This window comes from Pteropus medius, unplaced genomic scaffold, assembly GCF_902729225.1.
Source record: "Pteropus medius unplaced genomic scaffold, Ma_sr-lr_union100, whole genome shotgun sequence".
NCBI lineage: Eukaryota > Metazoa > Chordata > Mammalia > Chiroptera > Pteropodidae > Pteropus > Pteropus medius.
The window spans coordinates 6,937,464-6,949,681 of record NW_024343733.1 but is presented as its reverse complement, the minus strand read 5'-3'; the positions used below and the strand labels follow the sequence as shown (position 1 = coordinate 6,949,681).

The following is a 12,218-nucleotide window of genomic DNA, read 5'->3' as shown; positions in this document are numbered from 1 at the left end:
TATGAAGAACATTCAATGACATAAAGAGCGAGCATAGGAAAAGTGTTTTAAAAATGCACAAATAAGAGACTGGAAGAAAATGCTGAAGTTGTGTGTGTGCTGCACTATTAAGATATTATCTGAGTTGTAAGATTATGAGTACCTCATTTTCTTTTTTTTTAACTTTAAAAATGTCTAAAGTAGATATGTTAAACTGTATGCATGATCGGAACAACATAACACGTTCATGTCAGAAAGATACCTGAAGAAATAAACCCACCACAAGAGCCATCACTGATGGCACTAGGGGAACAGGATCATGGACAGTTATGTTTGTTTGCTTTTTCTCCAAAATTTCAGTAACATGACCATGTTACTTGTGTATGTTTTTATGTGCCCTCAACAGAAAAGTGCAAACTTGTGGCAGTGGCCCGGAGCCCAGTCTTACCGCATTCACACGCGTATGCAAAGTCCTCACCTTTCATGTAATACAGAGTGTCTCGCAGCATCTTGAACATGGCCACATAAAGTGGGTCGCTGAATGTGGTGTAGTAGAGATCGGCGTTGGGGTTACCCTGCAGGGAAGGCAGAGGCACTTGACCGCAGCACAGAGACCCTCCTCTGGGCCTCCCTTCACCTTCGGGTGATGTCTAGTTAAGTAATTCTTACATTCATGACTTAGCATAATAAATGGAACGATTAACCATGATTCGCCACTTGGAGCATTTTAATTACTCTCTTCACCCTCTTAAGCCTCAGAGAGAGGAAAATGAGAGGCTCACATGGCCCAGAGATGTGTGGCAGGGGAGCGGCCACCTGCACCCTTGAAGGAAAGACCACCGTCCTCTCACTGAGAGCTCACCATCTTTGAACTCAAGGAGACAAGGGAAGGGGAGGAGGAGAGAGAAAGCGAAGAGACCACTAGACCACAGGATTCCATCTTGTCCACCATTCAAGCGACAGACACCAGAGCCAGGGCGCCTACAGATTCAGCTTATATTTTGTAATTAAAACTCATTTTAAATTATTCTTTAGCTATCTAATCTAAAATGTAGCACTATTTTCCTCTGGGGAAAAAATTCATACACAGTTTAATGAGATGAATAAGATGCTATTCTTACATACATTCCCAGTTTAGAAGAATGGGAAGGCAAATCTTATTAGAATTCTTTTTCTTTTAATTAGAATTCTTGACACTCGTAAAAGTACTCTGCAAATACAGGTGAAAAGGATAAGAAGGAAGAGGAAGCAAATCTGCAGTAGGGCCAGAGGGTGGGTGGGGTGGGACAGGGCCTATGACAGGAGGCTGGTGGAGGGCGAGAGAATTGCACGGAGGACATGAGTGACCAGGATTTCAAGCAGGCACTGATAACAGTAGCTGTGGTTACCAAAGTGTCATTGATGGCCACTGGCTAACTGCTTTACAGACATCACCCTACACAGTCCTCACAATATCCCTGTGGGGCAGAGATGAAGAGATGAAACTTGCTGAGGTTAAAGTAATACAGGGTTCTGACTCGGAGCCAGTAAAAAGTCAGTGCAAGCAAGGAGCAGAGGAAGGGAGCCCAGATAATGCAGCCCAGCTTTCATTACTTGCCCTGGTCCTCTTGGTCTGCCCTGGGTCACACATGACCAAATGCTGAAAAGAAAACCAAGGGGCTGCTGAGACTGAAAGCAGTGAGAAAGCGAAAGCTCAGGCCAATGGGCAGGACACAACCTGCAAAAAGATCAAAGACAGGTAGAAAGTGCCAGACTATAACCTGGAGAATTATAAGTACTGTGCTCTTCAACCATGAACTGGCCTGGAGCAAGCCACGCCCAGCACATACACATCTATTGTCTGCAGACAGCTTGCTGGGACAACGTGTAGGGCAGAAGACACAGTTTGCAGCTCAGAAAGGTCCCTGGAGGTTCCCTCCCACTTCAGAGCTGACCTCTGTGGTACCAGACACTGTGTCTCACAACCAGGTGAGAGAAAGAATACTAGGCTTCAAAAGGAATCTGGATCTAGCACATGCCCACGACAATTATCAGCCTGGCAAACAGCAATCGCTCTGGATCCCAACACTCAAAAGGGTACTGACCCAAATGTTCCCTAAGGTTTTGAGATCTCCCAGCACCTATATCTAATGATTTTATAAATAATGCTGCAGGCCTTGGTTCTAAATATATTGAAAGCCAGGGCTTGTACACGCCTAGAAAGTGAGAGAGGTGTGTACTAAGCCCAGAGAAGTGGCTTTGGAAGCACCGAAGGAGCAAGGAAGATAAAAAAGCATGGGCTTCAGCGTCAGAGGACCCAGCAAATTCCTAGCTCCCATGGTGACTTTGTGACGAGGGCAAGTTAGTTAGTCCCTTGAACCTCTGTATTTCATCTGTGAAAGGGAGACACCAACCTCTACTCAGAGCACTGGAAGGTTATATATTTAAAAGAGGCTGGCACGGAGCAAGCTTTCAGGTAGGAGGTGTGTTATCATTATTGGGACTAGGGAAACTAAACTGCAAACTCACTGCCAAACCCTTTTCCTCCAGCCCCCACACAAAGCCTCCCTGCTCTCTCTACACAGAGGCTCACGGCTGACAGAGTGCAGCGTGATGCTCTCAGAAGGGACATACCTCTATCACACTGGCTGCAACAGCATCCAAGGATTTGAGAACAGGCTCCTCAACAATCTTCTTCACCTACCATGGAAATAAGACCTCATAAGGTGCCTGACGAATGCAGGGGGAGACAGGAATGCCAACTCCTTCTACTAAATAATAAATCGTGTTGATGTAGACAAAACCACATAACATGCCCATGTGGTGAAAAATGTGATGGAAGGATAGGGCCACAATACACAAATGGCTCTATATCAAACTATACACAAAAAATACCCTAATTCTGCCATCACTTAAAACTTCTTTTTCTTACCTAGATTGAAATGACATAAAAATAGAAAAGAAACCAACCCTCTCAAATTTGCAGACATTACATTTCCATTTCCAGGATGTGAAAGTGTTCAGATTCCAGGCATCATTGACAGTTCACTTGAATCCCCTCCCAAATGTCGAGGGCACCTTCATAGCCAGTCGTTGGGTGCTGACAGCTCCTGGCTCCCCTCTCCTCCCCAGGGCCTGGTTCATTGGCTCTTCCAAAGCTGCCCAGGTACTCACACTACAACCCATATTTTAAACTACTAACAGATGCAATTGTTTATACCGTTCTCTGTATCAACATTTAGTACAGGAATGAACTGGTCTGTCAACTGCAGAACCACTTGATAAAACTGCCCCGCCACCAACTTTAGTATGTTAAGAAGGTCATTTTAAATATGTACAGATAATGATAAACAACATGCCAGGAGGAGAAATGAAAAATTGCCGAGAGGAAAACCTAACCTTGAAAAGTTAAAATATACCGGAAAAATAATTTCCACAAGAGAAGACCTGAAATATTTAGCCTTTAATTGGGATTTCTGAGCTGATACTAAAAAGAGCCATTTGAGAAGGCCATGGCCACCCAGGCCACCATTTTGTCTGAGACATTGACAGTGAGAAGCAGTTGAGGGGGGAGTTTTCTTTGCTGACAGCAACTTCAAAAAACATCCTAGGCTCTTTAGTAATTCATTATGGCTCTGTCTTCACTAATTATCATCCAAGTTTTAATGTCTTCTTGTATCTTCAGCCTAAAGCCTTTCTCTTTGAGTGATTTCTATTCACAGTCCACACAGAGGGAGATGGCTGCTCCCTCCAGTGAATGTTTCATGCTTTCGTAGGTGTCATTCTCATTCTCTCATTCTTTCCAAAACAGAAAGTCCCATCTTTAGAGTCTGCCCCTGATGATGTCTTCACCACTCCCCACATGAATGTGTTGAAGCATCCCAGCTCATTCATAACTTCAGAGTTCCTGGATCAAAGAACTGTCCATTTTGAGACTCTGACAATGGCACCAATCCCTTCTCTGACATCACCTCAAAGGCCATCCAAAGTTACCCCAATATGAAAAAGTTAGGTTTTCTATTGATCTGAATAGAGCAGCTCCCAGAAGGGAGTCAGGTGCAACAGAAACTGGACTTGTTGTCCGGCTCCCTGGGCTGAGTTTCGGCCCTGCTCTTGGCCTACCAATCCTTGATGTATTTGACACTGATTTCCCTACCTCTAAAATGAGGATGTACAGCTGCTTCCCCCACATGACTGCTGCAAGGATTAAATGACAACATATCGCACAACTGCTCTATGAACGTTACTCTTCTTTCTTCCTTAATTGGAAAATTATGGCTACTAAGTTGTACTCTTAAACACTGAAAAACTCCTAGTTTTTCCTTTAAAAAATACAGGCTTACATCAGTAACAATTTTACTGATCAATATACCCGTGGTCTGTTTATCCATTAATGCTCTGCTTACCAAGTTTAAGAGTTCTCGAAGCATTTCCAGTGGGATACTGAACTCCTTAAAGGTGATGCCATTGAAAAGAGGAGAAACTGAGAAGCTGGAACTGATGGTGGAGAAGTAGTAATCGGGCTCCAGGGCGCTCCCATCAGGTAAGTAAGAGACTGATGGGAAGAAAACCAAAGAGTCAGTCACAGTAACACATGACTGGGGTACTTCCTCAAGCTGATCCCCTCAATAACCAACAAAGGCATAGATTTTGCTTTTGTTTATACTCCAATTCCTTGTTTTTAATCATGAAGTAAAGGCTGGATTGCAAGTCCTTGGGGAGTGACACCTCTCACTGGGGTATTTCAAGTCAAAGGAACAGTTATAATCATGCCCTAATGTTTTCAAACCAAACAATGAAGACTTAAATGTGGGGGAAAAAATTACACCTTTTTAAAGGTTGACCAATGTGAAAGTGTGAGATTCACAGGGTCCCAAAGATATTTGACCACCAAAATTAGAACAAAAATGCACATTACTATAAATTTCAAAGTCAGAACAAAAATAAAAAGCCAAACATCTAACACTTACTAATAAATATAAACCCAAAAGCATATAATCACTTAAAAATCCATTATTAAAAAACTATGATAGGAGATGATGACTAGAAAAATTTGTAATATTTTCATATTAAATAGTAACAGACCATATCAATCTTTAAAAAACAAAGAATAAATTTTATTACTTTCTCAAGCACTAGAGCACAGAAAAAGCAAAGAGTTGAGTTTATCCCAATTGGGTCAAAGGTGATGTGTAGTTCTATGATGCTGGTGACACACTGCTGACCTGAGCTAGATGGGTCCTAAGAGAGCAAACCAGCAACTTACAAAAGAGGGGATGCACAATCATACTAAGAGGAGCTAAGATGCCGGAGGCCAACAAAACAAATGACCGAGAAGAGAGGAAGATAACAAAGCTGGCTTAAGGGGAATAGGTGGGGAAGAAGATAAGAAGGTAGAGGTGTCTGTGTGTGTGTGTGTGTGTGTGTGTGTGTGTGTGTGTGTGTGTGTGTGTGTGTGTGTGTGTGTGTGTAAATGTGTATGTATATAATATACATACAAATTTGAGTGTATATAAAAATTTGAGTGTGTATAAAAACGAAGTATTATTCAGCCTTAAAAAAGAAGGGGATTCTACTATTCGTAACAACATGGATGAACCTGGAGGACATCATGCTAAGTGAAATAGGCCAGACAGAGGAAAAAAAAAAAAACTACATGATCTCACTATGTGCAGAATCTAAAACAGTCAGACACATAGGAGCAGAGAGTTGAACAGAGGTTACCATAGGTGAGGGGGTGGGGATGTTAGTCAAAGGTAAGAAGCTGCAGTTATGCAGGATGAATTAGTCCAGAGCACTGACGTCCAACACAATGACCATAGTTAGTGAGACCATACTGAATACCAGAAATTTGCCGAGAGTAGATTTCAGGTGCTTTCATCACCTCCACCTCCCCAAAAAAAGACAAAAATGGTAACTGTCTGAGGAGATGGCTATGTTAACAGCTTGACTGTAATAATCATGTGTATATTTATTAAATCATCACCTTATATATACACAAGTGTAATTTTTAAATAATAATAAAAGAAAGTAAAAAGTTTGTGATCAGAAGGCATCTTCCAGATAGAAACACAACACAAGGACGAAGTCATGTGTGGCTGAGCCATTGTCTGTTGGGCATAGACAGAGGCAAAACATGGGAACTGCAGGAACCAAGGATCTAAGATTTAGAATTTACGCAGGGGGTGTCACCGAAAGTCTTTTAGCAAGAAATTAAAGATAAGATTTATGTTTTTAAAAAATAACTCTTAAAAAGAATTCTTACAGCGCTGTAGAAAAGGAACTGGAAAGAGAAGGGGAGCCTAACTGTAAGAAAAATTTGAGCGAAACGAGAGTCTTGGAAGCAAAAAGGGAAAGAGCAGTGGTTTCCTGCCTGTTTCTTCAACAATGAAGTGCATTTTAGACTGTGAGAAATTAAGAAAATCATCCATTGACCTCACCCCTACAGGAGAGCAGTGCTCAGCCCACATCTGCCAAATGAAGTTCAAACAGTGAGGCCATACCTGGGCGTGCCCCAATCCTGGACACTCACTGGAAGTGTTTAAAGGAGGGAATCCCTAATGGGGAGGGGCTCCTGGGCACAGAGATTAGTTTACTAAGGAAAAAGGAGCCTTAGAGGACAAATCAAGCCTCAGATGCCCCAAGAGCATACGGGTAGCAAATGGGTTGTTTAAAGTCTGGAGGAATATATTCTAGGACAAGTGGTTCTCTCTGGAAGGTGGGATTTGTTTTGAGTGGGTCAATTTGGCCTTTACATTCTAACATATACCTAGACTATTACATGTTATATTCTCACATGTCCAAGAGATACTGTATGCAATGTTACCCACATTTGAATCCAGATACTTCCTCTTTTTTTAATTCCCCTCACATCTTTCAAGACCCTCTTGAGAAATGTTCTTTAAGCAATCAGCATCATCCGGAAATGGAATAGATGGCATTACAAGGCACAGAGTTTTGGTTCCCCATCTCCTATCATTTAATCAGTCTTACTTCCCTCAAGGATAAGTCGAAGGCAATTGATTTTTATTTAGATAAATGTGTCTTCCAACATATTTCAGAAAAGAGGAGATGTGGTGAGTTGAAAGGTGAATTTACTAAAGGAATTTGATTAAGTATCAACCCTATGTGTGTTTTCATGGTCATAAGCTGCCACTTTAAAAATATATATCTATTTACTTACTATTCTTCATGTCATACAATTTGACCATAAATTATTGTATAAGTGGATAAGTTGAAGGCAATTTTAATAAATGTCTGACACTATACAGGGCTATCATATGAATCAAATTCAGTAAATCCCATAAAAGTGCTTTGTGAATAGCAAGTCTCTATAAAAAGTATAAAATACTCTTTAATATTATCTATATACGTAATGATCTAAAAAAAAAAAACAAGAGAAAGATCCGCCTAAAAACCAATGCTTTCACGGGTTAACATACTAAAATTCTGATCACAAGCACATGGGGTCTGTATATTAATTTCTGTACTTTTCTCTGTTTGAAATATTTTAAAATTAAATTTAAAAGACATTTAAATTAAAATAAGTGCTTTCTAAAAGCTTGACATTCTAGATGCATGACAGCAGAGCACTGGTATTACTATCCCTAAGTCATCACCATGAACTTGCTATCCAAGTGGTAGGTCAACATTCTTGGCAGAAAAGTGAAGCTCACCTTCAAAGTAATGAAAGGCAGATCCTCCAGGGGAGCTAGGAGCAGGCATCCCACGTTCGGGGCTGACCTGAAACACACAACCACACTTACATATCAGAAAAGGTCAGCCAAACCTCAGTCGGATTCGATGTAGGCAAGGTTCTCTCTGTCAGATCAATGGCTGTACTTCAAGTCCTGGTTCAAGCCTCACCTCCTTCCTGAAACCCATTCTCTACCATATACCAAATCACTAAATTCTTCCTGTCTAGACATACATTTATACTTCATTACTGAGCTGAATTATTCTCAGTGTTTTGTGTCTACCTTTTCTCCATGAGTCAATTATACACTTCTTTAGTATACCAACTGTCTCCCACTCAGAATCCCATTGCTAAGAAACAAATACTTTGTGACTAGGAGATGAAATCACTTATAAATCTTAAAAGGGACACACAAGACTTTGTATTAAAGAGAACACAAAAGGGAACATTTTATGTTTTCTAAATTTACTTAAACTACACGTAAGTGGGATTTTCTTCCTGCAAGCACTTAATAAGACCTCTCTCCTCTAATCTCTCCCCCACCTGCAGCCCCACCTGAGAGATGCTGGACACACTGCTGGTCTTCCTCTTCAGGGTGCCCTCCTGACACACAGTCAGCAAGTTGCTGGGGAGGATGGAACGGAAGTCATTGAAGGAACGCCGCCGAACACCTTCTAGCTCCTCTGGGACTCGGAGGGAATGAGGAGGGACTTTGGGAAAGAGTTTCGAGAGGAGAGACTCTTCTGTGTTGCTGTAACGTCCAAATGCTCGTGAGATTCCAATCAGGCATGGGATCGCATATTTGCAAAGGTATTCTAGAACACAAAGTAAGAATGTTCTGCTACCAGAAAGTTATCTGCGAGAGAAACACATTCTCACAACTTGCAGCACTGGCTCACATCTAACAACCCACCCACTAACAAATCTGAAGGGTCAGAATAAGCCACAGCAACAGGGTCAACCCCAAGGGCTGACCGATGACATTTTCAATCTGGCACTAACAACTTCAGACTATTCATCACACACCTGCCCTCTTTGAGAGGTCTTAACCTACTCATGGCACACCCAAATCAGTTATACAGCTAAGCCATGTTATCAGGCACCTTTACTATATTTAAACAATATTATCTGTTCCTCCTGGGATCATACTGGTAGCCCTACCCTAGAGGAAAAATGACCTTTGGAAGTTAGACATGTTATAAGTGAAGAAACTTATTAGGCCCAGAGGGTGAGGTGACTTGTTGAAGGTCACTCGGAATTCAGATAGCAAAGCTGTGCTAGTAACCCCTAAGCGGCCTCTTAGTTAACGCATAACAAAGGCAACCTAATAAAGGCAGGTTTTCGACCATGATGTACATAGTGTAGTAAAAAACAAAAAAGAAGACTGGGAAAAAGCAAGGGAAACAATAATCACAAAATCATTTTTTAAAAAGCCTTAAATCTATAATCATACCTTTTTCTTGAATCTCCAAGGCCTGGCACATTCCCAAAAGGACATGCAAAACCTGCAAAAGTGCTTCTAGAATCTGTAATAGCCAAGGAAACAGAACAAACAAATTTACAAACAATATCAGAAAAATATCGTAAAGTTAATTCAATATTAGAAAGAGCTTTACACATTTTCTTGTCCAACCGCTTATCTGATATATAACTTCCCACATGACAGTTCTGTCAAGGGACCAATCAGCTGACCTTCCAGAAACCGAAACCCTCCCTCTCTGGGCTGGTCCAGGGCCAATGTTGTCCTCCTGGGGGCTTTGTACCCACCAGCTTTTGTGGCCACTCCTTCCTCCATATACTGCAAACAAGTGACAAGACCCCAAATCCCTTGTCACGGCTACATACTTCTAGTTCTCTTCACTCATTTCTTATGATACGATGTTGACTGTCTGCTTCTGATTTTACTGTAGCCCACTGTGTCAGAAACCGTCTCAAATTGTGGTGCTCAGGATAAAATATTCCAGGGATGTTGGGACTCACTGAGTAATCACCAAGCTCAACACAAATTCTAGACTTTCATGTATGTGTCATTAGCAACTGGCAGTTATTTCACACTGCTGGCTCAATGAGCTCACAGATAAAGAAAATATTTAAATCTTTTTCACACACGCTGCTCCCAAGCTATGCCACCTCTACATATATAGTTGACTTTTTTTTTGCCTATCATCGATCCCTACAAAGCTCACAGTAATTAGCTTTAGTTTATCACACTGGTTGTTGATTCCCGGCTTTGTGGTGTCTAGAAATGAAATCAATTTGCTTTCTGATCTTCAATCACGGCCCTGGCTCATTTAGCTTCAATGGTAGGGGGCAGGCTACCAGAGGCTCCTGCTGGGCTGGCATCTCACCAGGTTCCCTTTCAGGTGTTCCTTCAGGTAGTTCCGAAAACCCTCTGGAGCTCAGCCTATATTCTGGGATATCAGGAGAGGGTCTGTCCAATACCTTGATGAAGACCAACTAGACTATATCTACCTCATTTTCCTCTACCAGTCTTAGAAAATCCAGGCAAAGAAGAGAATGAATTTGATCTAATATGACTTGTTCATAATCAAGTCAAATTTCTTATATTTTGCTAATGTTAAATAATGCTGAATAACCTATGAAGACTTAAAAAGAAATATTTATTCCATTTCATATATTAAAGTTATGTCATCATCTTCAATGTTAACCTATTTTGATAGACGTTATTTATAGAAAAGCCCTTAACTTATAGCCTGTTAATTTTATCTAGTTATCTTTAACCAACCTACAAAGAAACTAAACTAAGAAAAAAGGATGTAGAAGAATGTATTGGCAGAAATTTTGACAAAAGAATTTACAGTTTGCTATCAAGGAAAGAGTTTTGGTTTTTTTTTTATGTCTGCAGCACCTGGTCAAGGAAAGAGATTTTTAAAATTTAAAAAAACAGATACAAAAATTCAAAAAGCTTAGATAACTCAGCACATTTAGCATAGAAGGAGGCAGCCAGGCACATGTTGGCAGGATCTGAGGATAGCGGAATATAAAAATTGATTTTCAAAATAATAAATCTAATTAATTAAGAAAAAGTTTAGATTATGATCTTATTCTTTGCTAAAAAAAAAAAGTCTGAAACACATTTAAGTAACATTTCCAACAAAATAAACTAAAACTAAAAAATCTGAGCACTTAAAGGATTAGCTTCATCTAGAATATTCTATGAAAGACTTCAATCCCCAAAAAAGCATCAGGAAAGCTGCCTCTGCCTTTTGCTGCTTACCTCACAGGACTATGTGGAAAGCTGAGTGGGATCAGACTCAAAAGATCAGTAGGTAACCTGAAAAGTACTGTAAGCAAGTAGTAAACATTTCTTAGGTGTGTAATTGATAGTATGAAGAAATCAATATAAACAATCTAATCATTTCAAATTTGATTTTTCCTCCTGTCATCACTTCAGAACTCTTTTTGATCTTATAGAAATGCACAACAATTCACCACACACTTACTTCATCCCTAAGCGAAGGGTCCCTGTAGGCTACATCAGACAGCAAAGTTACCAAGCAGAAGCTGAAGCTCTCTGCCACTGGGAGGGCACCTAGAAGGCATAAAGACACAAATTAAGTCATCACAAATAAGACACTGGGCCACACCTACTGGCCACCCAATTCATTATGTTTCCTCTCTCATACAGCTTGCCAAGGGACCAGTTTACAGTGGTACCCTCGCTGAGATGAGTCTCAAAAGAACAGATTTGGACCCAACATGTTTACTAAGAAATACCCCTATCTTTCTTTTAATAAAACGTTTTGGCTCAATAAACTTAAATGTTTCATGAGCCAATTTTACAGTTTCATATTATAAAGCCTCTCAACTCGACAGATTCCATTTTTTATTCCCTACTTAACTAAAAGTGAGAAATCAATCCTGATAGAGTATAAGAGATGGTATACTGGAGGGTAACTGTCAAATACCTATTACTACTTTAAGCTGAATTAAATGCTTATATTTTATTTTCTGCTTTGTTTTGACAAATGGAGAAAATCCTAATAAGAGCTTCCAAAGAGTTGCTCCATTCCTCATAGATTTTTAAGCCCTGCCACTACTGAGCCTCCTAGCATCAGGGTTCTCAGGAGCTTGGCCTCAAGGTTGAAAAGGGAGCTCCACACTCAAAAGACCAAACACTAAGCAGCACTTCTATCAACTGTACCTTCAAAATGTTAGAACCTTTGCTGTGTAGGTCCAATCATTACTAAATATTTAATCTATTCTGAATACTAAATATTTAATCAAGGACATAGAGCTACCCACTGTTTTATGGCCATATGCACAGCACAAGGCAGAAGACTTACATTTCTACTTCTGCACTAATTTTCAGATGCAGCTCTAGGTTGTTCTCACACTTGATTGTGCACCAGACTCACCTGGAGGACTTGTTAAAATGCAGGCTGCCTGCTTCTCGGCCCCAGAGTTTCTAATTCAGTAACTCTGATATGGTGGCTGAGAATCTGCATTTCTGACAAGTTCCCAGGTGAGGCTGATGCTTCTGGTCCAGCAATGACACTCTGAGTCCACATATTTAGAAGTGATATTTGTTTTGAAATAAAAG

The 12,218-nt window shown here is 40.5% G+C and overlaps 1 protein-coding gene across 2 annotated transcripts in view; it reads right to left on the bottom strand.

The window, feature by feature from the left end:
* PI4KA (phosphatidylinositol 4-kinase alpha) overlaps positions 1-12,218 on the bottom strand; it is a 135,093-nt gene that overhangs the window by 98,164 nt on the left and 24,711 nt on the right. For both annotated transcript variants that reach the window (XR_005654002.1, XM_039868416.1), the window contains exons 4-10: positions 11,119-11,207; positions 9,108-9,180; positions 8,210-8,469; positions 7,635-7,701; positions 4,365-4,513; positions 2,593-2,658; positions 458-554 (exon numbers count right to left, since the gene is read on the bottom strand). Coding sequence is in view for 1 of the 2 variants with exons in the window: in XM_039868416.1 (XP_039724350.1) it covers positions 458-554; positions 2,593-2,658; positions 4,365-4,513; positions 7,635-7,701; positions 8,210-8,469; positions 9,108-9,180; positions 11,119-11,207 (801 nt within the window). In the remaining variant the exon portion in view is untranslated. The remainder of the gene's footprint in view (positions 1-457; positions 555-2,592; positions 2,659-4,364; positions 4,514-7,634; positions 7,702-8,209; positions 8,470-9,107; positions 9,181-11,118; positions 11,208-12,218) is intronic.